Genomic DNA, 20,429 nt, shown 5'->3' with positions numbered 1-20,429 from the left:
GAATTAACATCTTAACTTCTGCTGTGTAACTGTAGAAATTTAATGTTGACCTTTGTCATGTGCTGTATAATCTTAAATGGGAAGTACAGTTCAATCTGTTCTGATGTTGCACTTTCTTTTCTTCCCTTGTTTCTTTCTACAATGATCTAGGTCTGGACTATTTTGCGTTCCACCAGCTTCCTTACCAAAGACGGAGGATCCTCTTAGCAAAAGTTGCACTAATGGGAAAACTGAAGACAGACCATCCATAGAGCTGGAGGCTGACCAGTGGTGTTCAGAAGGAAAACCCACCAAGGCCAACGGAGTGGAGCCAGTCCCACCCCTCTTGCCTCCACCACCAACGGGCAGTGTTCCTCCTTACCCTCCCTATTTTGAAGGAGCCCCCTTCCCCCCTCCATTATGGTTACGGCACACATATAATCAGTGGGTACCTCAGCCACCTCCGAGAAGTATAAAAAGGACAAAGAGGCGCTTGTCCCGGAACAGAGACCCCGGGAGACTTATCATGAGCACAATTAGGCTGAGACCGAGGCAAGTGCTTTGTGAGAAATGCAAGAACACTCTGAATCCAGAGGAGGGTATCAAAGCCCACCAAAATGCAAAAACCCAGAGGAAGCTAAGCATCCAAGATAAGGAACAGAAAAGACACAGCGAATCTGAATATGTAGAGAAAAAGAGCAAAAAAGAAAGGCGAGAGGATGAAAAGTTTCCCGGGGAACAGCTGCAAAGGACTCCAGTTATAAAAATATCTTACAGCACCCCTCAGGGAAAAGGTGAAGTTGTGAAAATTCCCTACCGCATTCATGGTTCTGGGAAGCCGTTTTGCCCTCAGCGACTTCTCCAGAATGGTGGGGAGGACCAAGATGAGGCCCAAGACTTGGAACAAGATCAGGAAAGCAAATGTTTCATGGACAAGCAATCCGGTGGGCAACATGCGTCCATTCCAAAGCTAAAGTTAACTAGGCCTGTGTATTCCAGTGCAGATGTGCCCCCGCCCAAAATCCGTCTGAAGCCTCACCGGCTCAGTGAGGGGGATAATGTTTCCATTTACAAAGCCGAACTTATTGATGAGATGAATGTTCTTCCCAGTAGTGGAGAGTCTGCTGCTGCGGCAGCTGCTTTTTACAGTGAGTCTGCAGAACGGAGTCTTGCTGAGATGTCTTCAGGGAGTTCCTGTGAAGATGATGACTTCAAAAGGTTTCCTCAAGGTAAAGATGGACACGATAACTTGGCTTTCCTCATGAATTATCGCAAACGGAAAGCAGACTCTTCCAGCTTGTCAGTGTGCAGCAACGACAGCCTCGAATCTAAATCTTCCAGCTCAGAAGTGGCATCGCCAGAACTATGTGACTTTTTACCTGGGGATGACGCCTCTGTCTCCTCATCTTCTAAAGATGACCGTAAAATTGTGCCCCCACTGACTGTTAGACTACACACCCAAAGTGTCTCCAAATGTGTGACTGAAGATGGAAGGACTGTTTCAGTCGGAGATGTTGTCTGGGGAAAAATCCATGGCTTTCCTTGGTGGCCCGCCCGTGTTCTTGACATAAATCTTAGCCAAAAGGAAAATGGAGACCCATCCTGGCAGGAAGCAAAAGTTTCATGGTTTGGTTCTCCAACAACGTCTTTCTTGTCACTATCAAAACTATCCCCTTTTTCTGAATATTTCAAACTACGATTTAACCGTAAGAAGAAAGGGATGTATCGGAAAGCTATTACGGAAGCTGCGAAGGCCGTGGAACATTTGACTCCAGAAATAAGAGACCTCTTAACACAATTTGAAACATAATTTTGTCTTCAGAAACAAGTAAGTTATGGAGGTGCATAACCCCTTTGTAGTGTAGCAATTGGTTTAGAGATATGTCCATTGGTTTGCTTTTGAAAGTTCAAGAGAATATTCCTGTTTCAGGGGTACATACACTAGAAGTATGCTATTTAATACTCTCTCAAACACCCTGTGTAACTACTGAAAATCATAAGGATTATTCCTAATCCCTAAAAAACCATTCAGAAACTTCTGTGTTTGAAATACAGCCATATTTTTTGTAAAAAAAAAAAAAAATAGAACAGATATTTATTGAGGATTTTGTTTAAATGTCTTATCATTTTGTCTTTTTTTAATCTTGTTTTTTTTTTTTAAATCAAAGTGAACAGACCATCAACTAGAAACAAATTTGAACATATGTTCTGGCATGTTCTTATGGTAATTGCTTTGATTGATTCTATGTTATGTGACAGGCCATATATTTTGGGGAATTATTTTATTCTTCTTGGGTATGGATGACCATAGAAATAAAAGCTTACTTTAAAGGAAAAAAATGGAGGCTGATATTTTGAGGCAGATTCTATGCCTCTTCCACATTCTGTTCAGCCTTTCCCCCCTGTGCGACATAATTTTGGCATGCTTTCAGATCTTTCCCATAGAAGAGTGTGCATATTAACTTGAGCCATAAAAAACAGGGATAAAGGGTAATCTATTTCTGACAAAGTAAAGGATGAGAGAAGTCTCTTACAATGATTTAGTTTTTATAGTTTATTCAACATTAAGGTAATTTAGCATTTTACAATTACCTGGATTCCAATTCTGGAAATCAGTCTCTTTAGGTTGTTTTTTTGAGATTGTGATGCTTGGATTCTTGAATATAATAATGAGCTTGCTAAGACAATCACAATTTACATCTCTAGCCAATTAGAAGTCAGTAATTAAGACTCTGGGGAGAAGATTTGAAACCGGAAAAAAAAGATATGCTTCTGGCATGGCTAGCGATATATGGGTCTTTTTTCTGAGAACCTGGGACTATCAAGACATCTAATATAATCTAATTAGCATGTTCACAGCCTATTTTCACATTACATTAGAGCCATAGCTGAATGCAGATTCAAGGTGTTGTATTTCATCCATATTTTAAATTACTGTCATCATCCTCCCCCTTCATTTTGTTTTTTTATTTTTAACAGCTGTCATTTTTTCCTGAATTAGAGTTTTGGAGAATTCAACTCTGCAAGTATTTTCTAGTTTTGAGTTAGCCATATTTGTTCTAATGCAAATTATCAACATTTTAATTACTAAGACCAAAGACTAAATTTCTGGCTTAAACATTTTATATTGATTAGGAGACAATCTAAATCTGAGTGCTGAACTCAAGTAGAACCAAGGAAAGATTAGCAATAATTTCTTCAGGAAAAGAAAATACTTTATTGGCCAAGTGTGATTGGACACACAAGGAATTTGTCTTGGTGTAAATACTCTCATACATAAAGAAAAGGTACATTTGTTAAGAATCAAGAATCATAACGTACAACAAATACTTAATGATAGTTACAGTCCTACAATCACAAGTGGGAGGGGATGGTGATAAGGAGTGATAGAAGATTAACAGTAATAGTAGTACAGACTTTGTAATAGTTGAACAGTGTTGAGGGAATTATTTGTTTAGCAGAGTGATGGCTTTTGGGGAAAAACTGTTCTTGTGTCTAGTTGTTCTGGTGTGCAGTGCTCTATAGCATCGTTTTGAGGGAAGGAGCTGAAACAGTTTATGTCCAGGATGTGAGGGGTCTGTAAATATTTTCACAGCCCTCTTTTTGACTCGTGCAGTATACAGGTATTTTAAGTATGCACATACTTAAAATTGAGGAATAAAATATCATGAATATAAGCTGTCCAGGAAATTTGTTTTCAGCACAGTAGGACATGTAGCATTTGAAAACCAGCCCTGTTTTTTCCCAAAACTTTTGTTAATACAGTAGTTTCAACCAAAGTTGAAGGAAACGAAGTTATTTTGATTGTTCTTATTGTGAGTCACAAACTCTTGCGATTTACTGATAGATCTCAGAACCACCCTCTTCCGGATATTGATTTAGGCTCTTGTTTAGTACCATAACTATTTGCTTTCAAGTTGAAATGAGCAATGAAATCTGGATGTTCTCTTTGAAAATGGTTTTCTTTTCAGCAGTGGTGTTATGTATATCTTAGTGCTCTGAGATTTGTGTCATAGCAGACAGACCTGGTGTTAGTAATGAAATTACTCATGGTTCAAACAGTGAAGTTAGCTTTTTAATGTCCCTGGGTTATAATGTTTGGACCACCTCTCTCAGCAAATTTATGAAAAATATATTTGTCTTAGGCAGTGGACTGACTGTTAAAGGCTTTTTGGTACTTGAAAATAGTGAAAGTCAAGGGCACCAGAAGATTGCTTTCTCTTTGCAATCAGAAACATGGTTAAGCTATGAAACCAAATTCTTCCCTTTCTGATTCTAGTTTTGAATGTGCTCACCACTAAAAGCTGGTAATTACCCGTAAATTTTACACAGTGCACAACTGGTTTAGACACCACCTGTATTGTGGGCATATTTTGGTGCAGTGACTAAGAAACCGGGGGAGACTGTTCTAGCCCTTAAGCATGAAAAACCAGCTAGATGACTTTGAGCCAGTCACACACTCAACTCATCCCACCTCACAAGGTTGTTGTAGGAAAAATAGAAAGTAGGAGTAGTAGCTTTGTTTGGTGCCTTTAGTTGACCAAACTATATATTTTAAAGGATAAAAATATATAACAATTTATATAATAATCCCTAAAATTTATTTCTTAATATTTATAATTAGTAATTTATCATCATTGAGTATCATTTGTGTTTATTGGTATACTGGGGTACCTATCAAAAATGTTTGTGCTGCTGTTAGAAAATCTACATATTGACAAAATTTCCATCAGTCAATTGCAAAAGGCCACACTATTGGCTCGACACATATACCATACTGATCCATGACAATATTCTAAGTTCTTGGAAACAATTCAGTATGGATGGAGGCCAATACCAGTTAAAGAATTGCTAGCTGTGAAAAATAATGAACAACACCTACCTATATACCTGGGATAGGCAGATATTCTTCAACAATATCAAATATTTCCCTATTCCAGGTCCTTGGGAAGGACTCGGTAGGTGGATAAAACTGCCACATCCAGTCTAAACATCTGGCAATGACAAATGCAACCAATATAATAAGAGAAAGGGGATTTCAGGTGAAATAGTAAAGGTTGCTCATAGTCTCAGACCCTCAAGGTTTTTCCTTAGCAGCCTTTTTGTCTGCTGTAAATTTTACAATGTTACCAAATGTAATCTGGATGTAATCTGGATGATCTGCATTTGTCAGCCATTCCTTAGATTCTGTTTCATAAAGCAAAGCATACTTTAAGACTCTGGGTCTCTTTTTTATGCCCAGTCATAACCTCCTTTTTACAGAAAAATTAAAGTAATGGTAGAACTCTCTTTTCTATCATTACTTTACTTTACAGAAAATGGCCAATTCCAAAATATATTTGTGACACTTTTTGTTTTGCATAGTTTTTAATGTTGTCCAATTCCAATTTAAGCTTGTACATTCATACATTTTTAGCATAAAACATCTTAACTAGATGTTTGGCCTAGAGACATTTGATTGTATGCAACTCTCATCTTTTTTCAATTTTTAAGAATGGGAACCTTTTGAAATGCAGCTATAAGTGAAGGTGAAGGTTAACGGTGAAAACATACCTGTGGGATCCTTAGTGCTCCCTGAGCTTGGTAGTTTTCTTGCAGGCGTTTCATTATCCAACTAGGTAACATCATCAGTACATTGATAATGTTACCTAGTTGAGTAATGAAATGTCTGCAAGAAAACCACCAAGTTCAGAGAACACCAAGGACCCCTAGTTCAACTGTATTCTTTCAAAAACATGTCTGTTTTTGTGAACCTTTAGTGAAAAAGGATATTTGTGCTGTTATAAAATTAAATGCTTACTAAAACAATATGGAAGACTGACCTTTTCTATTTCCCAACATTTACTGTATTTTAGCATTTCAATAATTCAAGCATTTCAAATACAAAGAGCACTGTCTTTTCCCACATTGGGGGAAAGGAAGATAAGTGGAAAGCATTCCACTTTAAAACAAGAAGGCCCTAAAGGTTCCTTTTGACATGTCTCCAAAAATTAGGCCCGCAAAGTTGCTGCCTTTGCATGAAGACAGTCCTCCAGCTGCTGGTGGCTGCCCTCTCAGGGAAAATATGAAGACGAGGAAAGGGGAAAGAGCAGGAAGAGAGAAGGATGCCTTCTCCTGCTATTTTCCACCTCTCCAACAATGTGTTTGCGTTCTGGAGAGGAGAGAAAATTCAGAGCTTCTGAGTGCAGATGTCAGAGAGGCAAAAAAGGTTGTTAGGAAGAGCAACCTTTTTTATTGCTCCCATCAGGATGCTGTTTGTGTTGGAGCATCCAAAACTTGAATGGCTAGGAAGCTTTTGTTCCCTCTGGCAGCTAAAGCAGAAGTGACCACAGGCCATGGAGCTCTGTGGCCAGGTGGGAAAGACTTGCAAGTTGCCAGCTTTTCTCCGCCAACCCCTTCCTCTGTGCAAATCGAGAAATCTGGAAGCCTTCTGGTTTCCACCAAAGTAGCTTTGATCTGGCTTCAGCTTGGCATCTAGAGAGAACCTGCCTTATGAGGACAAGACTATCTTGGTAGCTGGCTGCACCTTTATTCCACTACATCCTGTGTGCTCAAGTGGTTCTTTTTCCAAATATGCCTCCTTTGGGAACATTTCAGATGATATTTTTTTTTAAGGCAGTTTTTAAGAAGAATTTTTTTAAAGTGCACAAACAGTTTTTCATTTCCTTTTCAAATTATTTTCTTTCCTCTCTTTCTCTTGGTTCTCTGATTCATAGGCAGCTTATATTTTAACAAAGAAAAGGAGGAAACATGAGTTGTAATTTCAGCAGAAGTATCAGAAGCACCAAAAAATCCATCTTCATAAAAACTGCTAACAAAGATGCTTGGGTGAAGTTTTGTTATGAAAAAGTTGAAAATTTCAGTATAACACTGATTGTTATTTCTTTATAAGATCACCTAAGTTCATTCCTTGTTTCTTTTTTTTTTTAAACAAGTTTTATTAATTTTTCAAAAACAAACAAATCATCATTAACCATTACATACTTAAACCTTTTTCCATTATAAATTTAACAAGTCAGATAAAACCTTATTTTATACACTATAATTCTATTTTAAACCATTTCCATATAAGCATACAAAAGCCTCTTATCCAATTTCTCTTTACTTCTCTTTACTCTTATTCAATTTCATTATTATTATTTCATCTATTTCTTTCTGACTTGGTTACCCTTATTCTCATTCTATATTTCTGCAAGGTTTTATTAATTCTCCCAAAAACATAAACACACAACACACAGAACATAAAAAAAATATCTTTTAAGAAAGTAACTTGGCCCCAGATATCTCTCTCTTCATGGACTTCAATTATATTCATGCTCATCTTACATGTCATTACTTATTTTATTTACCATTCTAAATCTTCTATATTAACTTGTCCACACATTTCACTCTTCTTAATTCTATCTTAATTAATCCATCTTAATTTGAGTCATTATATTTGTATCTTTTGTCCATTCTTTATTGTCCCTTTGTCTCGTTCCTTATAATAAAAAAAAAGTTTCTCCTGAAATCACTAATCACAGTATGATGCCTTTCTATCTTCCCTCTAAATTAATCAAATTAACATTTAAAATAACACCCAATACCCAATCCGATTCTGCTTGGTACGTTCTATCTAAATAGTAAATCCAAAATAATTAAATACATAGTTAAACAGTAAATCCAAATGTTGAATCTTATAACATTCCCATTGCCTTTTCCAAAACAAATGCTATAATAAAAATTTTATAATAACATCAATACCATAATCTTATTAAACTCTTTAATTAAAACTCAATATTCTAAACCTTCCCTTTAATATTATTAAATTTTGAAATCAATCATTACTAAACATTTCAACATTTTCTCTTATCAACTCTTAAACCATTTTAGTTTTCTATTTCTAATACAATGCTACAATAATCATCTTATGTACCTTGCAAAATCTTTTTTGAAGAATTTATACTTTACCCTTTATCCCTAAAAAGATTCCTTTTTCCCATCTAGTTTCAAAACTTTGTGGCTTTTCTCCACCATTTTCCTTCCTTTCTTCCCCCACCAAACCTTTCTACCCCCCTTCTTCTAACCTCTGCCTTACTGGCTTCCCTTCTCTGTTGTGTTCCTTTTTCCTTTTGTTTACTATCATTATATTGATTTTGCACCTTGTTTTTCCCCTTCTTAAGTATTTTTTTAAATCTTAAGTCCTTCATTTCTCTTCCTTTCCCTCTTCTTTCTTTCTGGGTTAAATTCTGAAATTCATTAAAGATGGCTTCTTCCTCTCCTTCTTCTTCTTCTGCTGTCTTCATCTGTTGTAATGTTTGTTGATAGTTAGCAAGCGCCATTTCTAAGAAAAGGAAGGCTTCTTTCAAACCATCTTTACCATTTTTTTTGTTTGCTCATATTCTTTTCTCAGTTCCTCAACAGAAAAAGCCATTATAAATCTTTTCTTTTCTAAAATAAAACAATCCCAAAGTTATCAATCGGTCCAAGCCAAGGCAAAGTTCTCACTTTTTCTTCCTGGGGTAGTATCAATCAGAAAAAAGAAAGTCCAAATCTGTTTCTTAAAGTCTTATTGCAATATATTTCAGTCTTCAAATCCTTAAGGCATCTCCTCCAACAAAGTCTTAGCATACAAATATTTTTTAGTCCTCTCCCTTCTCACTTATCACTTAAAGCCAGTTTTACTTAAAAAAATAGGTTTCTTAATGTCCACTTATTAATTCCGTAGAGAAGGGAGTAAACTTTCCTTTCAGCACCACCAGATTGCCGCTTATTTTCTCTTCTAGAAGGTATCATTCAGAAAGCCATAATTTCCAGGAATTTTGTTAAATATATCTTAGAGTCCCGGGAACCAAGAAAAACTTTCTCTTTTCAAAAGCTTTCTCCACTTCCTCCTGCGCATTCTTACCCGGCTGCCAGCTTCTTTGTGGCGGCCATTGCAGACCGCCGCTGCACGTCTTGGGAAAAGGGGTTCTGCCGGCTGGGAAGGGTCTGCAGCACCCCCAAACCTCACTGCGGATCCCCTTACCTTCAGCCACCCCTGCAGGGCAGCCTTAGCTCAGACCCGTCCGGGTTGGAGCACCAAAAGAGCAGCGGCAGGGATCGCACAATGTCGCGAATCCCTGCCGCTTGTGAAGCCGACAAACCGGAAGTCCATTCCTTGTTTCTTTTGGGCGGAAAAATGAAAATGGTTTATTATTTTCTTTGTGATTAAGGCTGAAGAATACTTGAGGATCTTGTGTGAAATGTTTGTGTACTTTTCAGTTAAGAAAGCCCTACTGCTGTTCATGAAGAAAATAAATTGAAATTCACATGAGCTCAATAGTTTTGGAAGTTTCAGAAGCCCATCCTTTCATAATGCTTCTGTTGGCTTAATTAAAGTAGAGGTAGTCCTTGACTTGCAATTATTCTTGCAACCAGTGACTGTTCAAAAGAAGAAAAAAAAGGTGGGAAAACGGGGAAACTCCCCTTCCACACCCACATCAGCCAATCGCAGCACAGAGGAGCCAGCATTCTCCAACCAGTCAACCACAACTGTGTGTTGTGGCTCACTGCACAATCCCACTGCTCCAGTTACTAAATTTAAATATCTTAGCAACTTATGCCTGCTTTTCATATTTAACAACCATTGCAGCATCTCTGTAGTCACGTGATCAAAATTTGGACACTTGGCAACTGGCATGTATTTATGACGGTTGCAGTGTGCCAGAGTCATGTGATCATTCTTTGCAACCTTCTGACAAGCAAAGTCAATGGAGAAGCCCTATTCACTTACTAACATGCTACTAACTTAACCGCACTGATTCATTTAACAACTGTGGCGAGAAAGGTCGTAAAATGGGGCAAAACTCACCTAACAACTGTCTTGCTTAGCAACAGGAAATTTCGGCTCAGTTGCATCATAAGTCAAGGACTACCTGTATTGCTTCACTAAGAATTTTGAATGATTTTAGAACAGCTTCCTATTACATGATGCAAATCCAAGGAAACAATCAACTAATAGTCTAAATTTCATAGGACTTATACCCAGATGAATCAATATGGGATTAATCTTGTTTGTAGTGTAGTATGAAAAATATAGTGAATTTACTTAGTAGAAATGCTTGAATTTGTGCAAGTGCCCAATCTTTTTTTTTTTTTACTAATTTTCTGTTCTGCTCCCATTTTTTGTTGCTCATAAAATAATTACTTTTTTAAAAGTTGGAAGCTCTCCTGAACCAGTTGGATAAATAGACCGGAGGGCTGCAGCAGGAAAAGGAGGTGGCATCAGTGAATCTTGTCCACGTTTTAAAAAATGAAATTACTGCTAGTGCAAGGAAACTATTTGATGTCACCCATAATCAGATGTGAAGAATTCCTGTAAAGAACAGGATCTGGGCACTTGATATTTAACTGTAGCTTCTAGATGAGAGTTCATATGTAGGCATTAATTTCCATGCGCTATTTTAGGAAGGAAACTGAACTGTTGCTACCACAATTATAAACTTCAGTTTTGCAGCATTTGTATAGATAGTCCTCAATTTACAAAAGTTTGTTTAGTGACCCTTAAAAGTTACAGTGGAATTAAAAAAAAGTGACATCATTTTTCACACCTAATCACCAATGCAGCATCCCCACCATGGTCATGTGGTCAAAATTCAGATGCTTGGAAACTAACTCATATTTATGGCAGTTGCAATGTCCCAAAGTCATGTGATCATCTTTTGCAAAGTCAATGGAGAAGCCAGAGTCACTTAACATCTGTATTACTAACAACTGCAGTGATTCATTTGGCAACTGTGTCAAGAAAGGTCATAAAATGGGGCAAAACCACTTAACAAATGTCTCACTTAGCAACAGAAACATTGTGCTCAATTGTGGTCATAAGTTGAGGAGTACCTGTACTTCAAATACATTTCTACTTTAGTTTTTTTTTTTTTACTCAGATGTAGATGTAGCAAAGGACTCAGCAAAATCTCTTTTTCTGCGGCTTTTTTTTAAAAAAATTACATTTCCTGAAAAGGATGCCAGAAGGCTGGATTGCAACCTATTAACTCAGCTTTTCCCTATCAAGGAGAAGTCAGCGGTATGAAAAATTTCTAATTGCTGCCTTGATCAAGATGGGTTGTTCTTTTTCTCCATTCTCTAGCAGACGTTGCTTCAATTCTAGGATGAGCCAGGTTATTTAATGAAACTGTAGCTGTGCCTCTCCGGTTTTCTGCGACCAAATTAGACTGTGAGGTTTGGAGCTATATTTAGATAGGTGGTTGTGTGTTCACTTTTGTACTCCAGGACTATTTGATGCCATTCTTTGTAACCTCTCCCTCTTTCACTTTCCTCAAGGTAACAGAAGACAAGAGCACAGCTGTCCTAGAGTTTCACAAAGTCTGTAAACATCCTGACACGCTTCCCTCGGAGAATCGTGAGGTTTCATTGCACAAGGCGGCAGGATAAGTTTCCAGACTGGCCTTGCTCATCGTCTGTGAAAGAGAGCTGGCACCTGGATTGCTTAGGAAGTCTTCCAGAGGCTGGTTTGACCAAATGTCATAAGGCTACTTAACACAAGAGAAGCAACTTGACCAGTAGTATCTCGAAGAATTTGGGGTAGAATGAAATACTACACCTTGGAATGTATTTATTACTTATAAAATATTAGCTACTCTTTATAATTTCCCCTTCTCCTTCCTCCTCCTCCTCCTCCTTCTCCGTTAGATAAATGTTGCTGCTGCTTTTCCGTAACAAGATTTATCATGTACTCTTGTTTAATTTTAACAATGGAAAACTGTTGACTCCAATTATGCACATTCTCGAGAAGGGATATGCAATAGAAAGAATCAGTGTAGTCTTAAACTAAAATGGACTCACTTGTGTCTATTAAAATTTGGAAACTGTTGAACTCTACTTCCTTGGGTGACTTTTGTTATGAAAAATATGCTTGAGCTCTTATTTGTCTATTTTAGGATTATACAATCTGCTCATTGCTTTCAGACATTCCATGAGTATTGAATTAGGCATGAAATATTTCAGGCGCAGTCATACAAGGAGACAAATGTACTTGTGGTTGCCTTTTAAAATAATAGTAATTGTGCCAAGGTTTCTAAGTGCAGACCTGGGCATCATTTTAGGCTGGGAGAGCATTGAAAAGGTTGAATGCATATTGTGAGTCCTGTAAAAATAACACTGGCCATGAAAAACTTTCCTATTTACAAAATGGCTACAATGCAAGGCACGGCTAGCCACAGAGCACCATATTACAAGAAAGCAGTCTTACTCTCCATTCCAAGAATTTTTTCCAAGAATTCATCAAAGTGTAATCTTTGCAGTCATTGCTGAAAATAATCACAGAGTTCAAATGCAAGAGATCAGTTCTCAATTTAAAAAAATCTGCTGGGACCAAGTACTTAGAAGATATCAGGAAAGGGACCTGGAGACTCGTTGGTGCTCATGGTCACCACTTGCCTACCCAAAACCTAGGGCCGTGATGGTGAACCTATTGCACGCCTGCCACAGGTGGCACGCAAAACCATTTGTGCCGGCACGCGAGCTGCAGGCAAACTTACCTCACTGCACATGAGCGTGCCTCACAGCTGATTTTTCGTGGGTTTGAGGCCCTTATCGGCCTCCCAGAGGCTTCAGGAAGGCTTCTGCAGGCTTTGCAGGCCAAAAACTAGGCCCGTTTTGTCACTTCCTGTTTTTCCAGAAATACCAGAAGTGACAAAATGGGCCTAGTTTTCGGCCTGAAAAACCTGCAGAAGCCTTCCTGAAGCTTCTGGGAGGCTGAAAAAGGCCTCAAACCCGCCAAAAATCAGCTGTGAGGCACAGTGCAGATAAGGGGGTGGCAGCGGGTAGGCAGCTGGGTATTGCGCGTGCATGCATAGGGGGTGTGGGGGGGGTGCATTGCCTTCTGGGTGCTGGCACGCGAGCGCAAGTGTGTAAGCACGCGCACAATTTTTGGCACAGGAGAGCCCAAAAAGGTTAGCCACCTTAGGGTATTTGAACCTCCTGAAGCGTATATGTCCAAGGCTTGGATGGTTCCCTCAGACAACAGATTTTCTTTATCTAGTGGAAGCCTTTTTGTTGCTGTGGTTGAGTTCAGCCACATCCTCTTCTAAAATGCTGATTGCCATCATGCAGCCTGTGCTTCCCTACAAGTCCCAGAATTTCCAGCAATTGATGAGGGCACCAGACATCCAGCCATGGAATCATCAAATCTCTTGCTTCTACAGTGGCACCCCTCCCGTTCTTTTCAAAGGTCTGCTTTTTCAGACTAGGAAAAAGAACTGTCAACCAGCTTTCTGGGTTTCTCCTGTTTGGGAAAAGCCAGGATCATTGCAGGGATTCTTCAAAAAACATTCAGCAGTCAATCATATGGATAAAAGTAATTATTTTGATGTTGATTAGAAATGATTGAATGGTCTAATCATCTCACAATTGCTTATTGTTAGAATATTGGATGGACATTTTAGACATTCACAGCTCTACACAATTGAGAAATAATTGTAGGGAATTATATACAAATAGGAATATAGGAACATATGTATATTAATATATACAAATGGGAATATATTGGTAAAAGGCTTGCTATGTAGTGCTATGTTAAATAATTGCTGATTTTTAGTTTTTATTGCATGCTGTAATTTTATAACATCTTACTTTGGGGAAACTTAGTCAATGAGAAGGTTGAACATTGCTATGTAAAACTTCCATTTATAAGAAAAAAATCTTTTTTACGAAAACCCACATTTTACTTATTATTCATTTTCTAGATAGGGTAGAGCTATATGGTTCCAAATTACAAAATAGTTGACTTTAAAAAAAAAAAGACTGTAGGATGTAAAACATATTTAGAATTCTGACCAGTTTGAATTTAAAAGACTTAAAATTTTGAAATATGCTGCCTCAAGTATAAAGCAACTGTTTTGAGTTTGAAACAAATATGTTTTGGTCGTTTGGAAATCTATCAAATTAAGAGCATGAATGCATATTTTGAAATGTTCTCTAAATCATTAATGTGAAGATAAACCCAAAGCTTGTTTTATTTGGGCAGGAAGTGTAAGAGAACAGAAATAATAAACATGAAGTAGAAGAAAAACTTAAGAATCAGCACTGAGAACAGGATCAGGCAAACTATAGCCTTCCAAATGACACTTTCATCATGTGTTACCATTTTCATGCTGTCCTGAAAACTTAATCATAGTTTAGCAATTTCTAAAGGGTTATTGTATGAAAAACAGTATAATTATTCACAGCAGATTTTGTGCTGCCCATTCTGAGAATGATTTCATCCAAACAACTGTGATACCTTGAACTCATTCCTGTTCTAGGAGACTCAAGTCCAAAAATGGATAAACGACTCGACTCAACCCCTTCCATGAGAAAATGGAATGGTCCATATTTGCACTTTTATCACTAAAAGGTTATGGTAATACCAGTAGCATTTAAAACATAGAAATACATGCTGTGTTCCTTTCGTGACAGACAGACTTATGATAAACTGCCTCCTGTGAACCAGATCTGCATTTAACATGGAAAACAGTCTATCAGCAATTCTTCGTGTCTCAAAGGAGGGCTAAATGTAAAAATAGCATCAACTAATCCTCTGTGGTTTTGCAGACATTGTTCATAGGAGGAAAATGGGTTCGTGCTAAATTGCACAGAAACATTGCCTTTGGTCAAATTAAGGTTGACTGATTAGTGATGCATATTATTTGAAGCTATTATTAAATAACGTAGCAAAGTTATTGTCAGCTTCACATGAGATTGTTCATATTATTAATTTGTGCCATCTGATTCAGATCAAAAATGCTGTTCATTACAATCTTTTAAAAGTTTTGAAGAATTGAAACTTAGGACTTGTGAACATTATCTGCTTCCATGCTGTAGAAGTTTTGCCTGTCTTCCAGTTCTATCTGTAGAGACATGGCCTTCTTGTCCCGCCACTGCAAGTGGTAATGACTTTGGGCTGGACCAAAAGTAATGCTTAGGCAGTTGTGGGAGCTTTTATCTAACACTCAGAATAATGTTCTTCTGACAGGCCTTTACTTTAATTACAGCTGTCTTTTGCTAGTATGCTTTATCATTTTGGGTTTGGAATTGGTTTGGCTGAGAGCCAGTTTGGCCAACAGTTTGAGACACTGGATTAGGAGAAGGGAAGTCCAGGTGCTGCTCCTGCCTTAATTAGGGCGGTCAGCTGCATGAATTGGGGCCCGTGATTCTCTCTCAGCACTGGGAAGAAAACCATGGTAAGTGACTTCTGAAAATATTGCCAAGAAAACTGGAGGGACACGTTCTTGTTGCTAGGACCTAAGGCTGATTTGAAGCTACTGGAAAGAAGAAGAAAAAATGATTTAGCTACTCCTGATCCGATCCATAGATTTCTTTTTGTATTTTAAAAAAGATATGGAAATTGCTTTGAGAGCCTTCAAGCAGAAGGCAATATGTAAAAATAAAATCTTTAGAACAAAGCACAAAGTGGAGACAAGCGATAACTTGCTCAGATAATGGGTGATGATTTAAAAAGGGAATGCTGCATTGCAGGGTGCTCATGCCACTGTTGCCTCTTACAATCAAGTCTGGCAGACATTTTGCATTGTTTCCCAAACCTGTTAGACTAGCAGTGAAAGTATGATAAAATCAAATGTATAACACACCTTGGGAAGCAATTGCAGTCACTTTCTGGGGTATGTAAAACTGGATTGTATCATGTCTTGGTTGCTGGAAGTTTATTTGACTCCCATCATAATTTTTACTTCAGCAGGATCATCACAGCTAGAATTGCACAAAGATTGCTGGAGTGACCAAATATAACCCTCTGGTTCCAGTGAGAGTTGCAATCATCAAAACCGGTCTTCACCCTTCTTCTGCTGTCAGAAGCTGCAATGAGACCAATGATTCTGTTTTGGAGATTGAGCCCAGTACACTAGAACTCACTGACTCTACTCATAATTGCAAGTTCTGGGATCAATCAAAAGTTGATTCTCTTTTATATTCTGTTTTGGTAATGCAAATTATTTTTTGCCTTCTGATTGAATAGTTTGATAATACTTTCTGTGGCATCAAATAAAATTGAGATTGAATATGAACATGTATTTTACAAGTTAGGTTAAAGTGGAGAATCTGAGAGGTACAGAAGCAGGCTGGAGAAATATTTGCTCAGCATTCATTAATCCTGAGCAAAAGTATTTGCAATTTAATGTTAATTCAAATAACCTTTAATAGCTGAAAATAATTGGATCTCTGCCACCTTATACTGTGTGTATCCCATGTATACAAAACTCTGTGTGTGTTTGTGTGTGTGTGTGTGTGTGTGTGTGTGTGTCATGGGAGTCATCCTGAAGACACGTGAATTGTCAGCAGTTCCTGTAATGTTTGTAGCTGGAAAAGAATGTCTGAAATGATTATAGGAAACTTGCTGACATTATCCATATTTTATCGATTACATTTTCCACAATGAATAACCTAACTGACCTAATCAGCAGGTCAGTTATTAGAACAATGCATAATGTATAAGCTGATGCTTTTTAAAGTTTGTTTTGATTTTTCAAAAACAATTTACGGGGGGGAGGATTTCTTCTAAATGGAAAGATCATTTAATGAAGCTGAGCATGAGTTTCACACATCCAAAAATCATAAATCAAAATGGAAGATTTTTTTTTTTTTAGTTGGAAGGAAGGTGAAAAGATGGCAACAGGAAATGTGTCCCTGTAACTCTTGGTTGTTAAACAGTTGACATAAAAGGAGAGAGATATTAACTTCACTATCAAATTGGAATCTGAACTTTTCTCCTGGTATTCTTTCCACATTGAATGGCCTTGTTTAGATCCTAGAGTTGGCTTAATCATTTACAAAATTTATATCCATCAAGATTTCTCATATTTTATCCTATTTCTCATTCAATTCATTAATTTCCATTGTACAAATCTCAACTATGAAGATAAATAAACTGAAGGTAGAGGATAGCATTCCCAGTTGGAAATTGATCGATTTGCTGCTGCTTCTTGCTGTGCCTCTGCTAAGCAGGTCCAGGAACTTTCGAGATGGGATAAAGCAGATTTTGAAAGGTGCTGCAACTAGATGAGAGAGATGTCAACAAGAGAGTTGAGCTTCACAAGCTAACGCAACATTGGACTGCACCATCTTATGCTTCTTAGGTGATTTTTCAAGCATCCATGCTAGTTCTCAATTTAGGGAGCCATGAAGCAGAAGTTGTAAATTTATACCACAGACTAGATAATTAGAATTCAGTACATAAAAGCCATGTTGGGAAGATCAGGGACTTCAATTACCTCCATCCTGCTGCTAAAATAATAGAAACAATGGTTAGCATTATTTTGACTTAAATATCTTGACCTTTTCATAGGGAGACGGTTTCTCCTATTCCCCCATGGTTGATTTCATGTGAGAAAATAGACTCAAGTTGCAATGGATCTCTTTCTTTTGAGTAGCAATTTGAGCACTAAACTAAAATAAAAGTAGGTTCCAGATTTATCTGGTTTTGTGGTTATTGACAAGAATTCTATCCAAACATTTAATAACTAGTATTAATTAAAATTTCAATAGGTGAGATTGGTGGACTTGTTTGGGGAGGAGATGTCCATTCATGAATTGTTAATGGTGATATATATATTCATACATACATGCATGCATACATATATACATACACATATGTCTACATATAATACACATCTCATTCTGTTGTGTGTGTGTGTGTGTGTGTGAGAGAGAGAGAGAGAGAGAGAGAATGTGAGAGAGAATGTGAGAGCTTTATTTTGCCAAGTGGGCCTGCAATGTTTGCTGACGTTGATCCATCTTTTAGGTCTCTTTCATGGACACTTTACCAAGTGGGGTCCATTCTATAACTGCCTTGGCCCACCTGCCATCAGTTCTTCTTGCTATGTGACCAGCCCATTTCCATTTCAATTCTTTTACTCTCTTGATGATATCCTATACTTTCATTTGTTCTCTAATCCATGTGCAGGTTTGTCTTGTGTTAGCCAGCATGTATCAATCCATGGCTCTTTGCGCCACTCCTAGCCTTTGTATTGATTGTGAGGTTAGTGTCCATGTTTCACCAGCATATATTAGACACACGCACATACACACATACCTCCAACAGAATGAGACAGAATTACAATCTATTATAGTAAAATAAACTAAATATGACAAAAGGAAAATAATCAGTTGTGGAAGATATGTGGTAGAATTGTTTTCATGTTGTCCAATCATACTCTACATATTAAATTTTCTAGAATCAAGTTTTTCGATGGTGTCCAACTTTATGATGAGGTTATCTGAACAACTCCAGTGTAATGAAATGCAAAAAGAAAAAAAAAGGTAATAAACAAGCACTGCAGCCTTCACTGTGGACCCAGGTAAATATGTGAACTCCTAAACTGGAAGATTGACTTCAATTAACCCAGATGGGATAAGAATAAAAACAGGCCAAGGCATGTTTTTTTTTTAACAAATTTTATTAATTTTTAAAGACATACAAAGCATAAAACATAACATAAAACCTTTTTTCTGAAAGTTATTTGTAAATTCTAAACAAATAAAACATTTTATACATCATTGAGACATCTCCTTATAAACACATAGATATCCTTTCATATTCCTCATTATTTCTCCTTATACTTTCATTCAATTATATTTCTTTTCTATATTTATATGTTTTTATTCACTGTACTTATTTTTCCTTTCTGGCTTACTTTATTCTCTTCTATCTTTTATTCTCCATTATCCTTTTCTAACATTCCTCCAAGGTTTTATTAGCTCAATCAAGCATAAACACACAGAAACACAAAACATAAAAACATAAAAAACCTCTTTTCTGAAAGTTGCTTAGTCCCGGGTTAAAACTCTTGGTACAGACACAAATTCAAATTCATATTCATTTTGTATATCATTCCATATCTTATTAGCATTTTCAATTTTCTGTATAGCTTCTCCTCTCTTTTAAATTTTCTTAATTTTATTTTATTTATCTCATCTCAATTCAAGTCATAATATTTATTATTCTTTGTCTGTTCTATTTCCAGCTATCCATTTATCTTTCTTCTTTAAAGAAAAACTTCTCCTGTACACTAATTGGAGTATGACGCCTTTATCTCTTTCCCCTACATTTATAATACTTAATATAGAATACATAGCTTACATTGGGATTCTGTCTGGTACATTCTAAAATTATACAATATTATCAATACCAATACAAATCTATTCATTAATATTAATAATCATTTATATCTTAAACACTTAGCACATTACTTTTCAATTAAATCACATACTTTTATGGGAGCACCTACTTTCCATAGTTATTCCCCCCCCCCCCACATCACATATTATAAATCATTATTTCATTAAAATGTTCCCCCTTCTCCTACTTCAAATCTCTCATTTCACAAAAAATTTCACTAAGATAACATAGTCTAATCATTAATATTAACAATCATTTATATCTTAAGCATTTTACCCATTTCAATTAAATATCATACCTTTATGGGAACACTTATGCTTTCCAAAATTATTCCCCCCCCCCCCACGTCACATATCTTAAATCATTGTTTCATTAAGGTATTCCCCTTAACAAAAATTTCACTAAATTATACTAAATATTTTATCACATTTTAAATTGCATATTGTTTCCAATTTTCTAAAGTTATTTCTAAGTACAAATATAAAAATACAATCTAATGTACCTTTCCAGAATCCCTTTTTCAATAAAGTTTACCCATTATCTCTAAAAGACTTTTGTTTCTTTGCATCTTGCTCCCCACCATTAAGGCTTCTCATCCCTTCCTTTCTCCCTTGCTTATTCTTCTCCTTGTCTTCTTTACCCCCTTGTCTCTCCACCTCCCTTTTATTCTGCTTTCCTCCTTTCTGTTGTTTTCTAACATAATATCCCCTTTTCACCTCATTCTTCTCCTTTTTGGCTGTTTTTCCAAATCTCAAAGTCTTCTTTTCCTTTTTCTCTTTCTCCTATCCTTCCCCAACCAAAGTCACTTGTTCATCAAAAATGGCTTCTCCTTTGTCCCAATCATCCTGTTGCACATTCAGCTTTACATAAGTACAAACCGCCATTTCTAAAAATTGAAAAAGAGTGCCAAGAACATCTTTCCCTTCTTGCTTTTCTTTTTCATATTTTTGGTATACAAGTTTCAATCCATCCACAAGTGATGCCATTGTATAGAGAAAAAGTTTTTCCAAACAACCACCCAAGTGCTTTCAATCAGAGAGAGTTCTCAGAGGTTCCAGAATCAGCAAACAATCCAAACAAGCTGTTTTCCCTAAATACTTTCTCCTTCTTCACTTTCTCTTTCTTGGGCTAAAGTTTAGTCACAGAGTTCCATTTAAAATATATCTTTTAGAAGTCTTATTGATGTTTAATAACTCTTTAGAATTTTAGGCAATCTTCTCCTTATTTTCAAATTTGCTCCAATTTTTTTTCCTCTCCCTTCCCACTCACAGCCAAAAAGATTTTTTTTTTCTTTTAAATG

The 20,429-nt window shown here is 36.9% G+C and overlaps 1 protein-coding gene across 6 annotated transcripts in view; it reads left to right on the top strand.

The window, feature by feature from the left end:
• The window catches only part of PWWP2B (PWWP domain containing 2B), a 44,701-nt gene extending 28,682 nt beyond the window's left edge, over positions 1 to 16,019 (top strand). For 4 of the 6 annotated variants that reach the window (XM_087964263.1, XM_026670709.2, XM_026670707.2 and 1 more), the window contains exons 3-4: positions 151 to 1,807; positions 11,281 to 11,836. In XM_087964263.1, coding sequence (XP_087820389.1) covers positions 151 to 1,789 — 1,639 coding nt within the window. In that variant the 3' untranslated portion in view covers positions 1,790 to 1,807; positions 11,281 to 11,836. Of the gene's footprint in view, positions 1 to 150; positions 1,808 to 11,280; positions 11,837 to 15,691 lie in introns of those variants that run through there. The other 2 variants (XR_015749363.1, XR_015749362.1) reach the window with 2 other exon arrangements.
• Positions 16,020 to 20,429: the final 4,410 nt, after the last annotated feature.

The sequence above is a fragment of the Notechis scutatus genome, chromosome 4 (genome assembly GCF_049901735.1).
Source record: "Notechis scutatus isolate UNSWTSFEM ecotype Mainland chromosome 4, rNotScu1.2, whole genome shotgun sequence".
NCBI classification, from domain to species: Eukaryota; Metazoa; Chordata; class Lepidosauria; order Squamata; family Elapidae; genus Notechis; species Notechis scutatus.
This window is presented reverse-complemented; position numbering and strand designations above follow the sequence as displayed.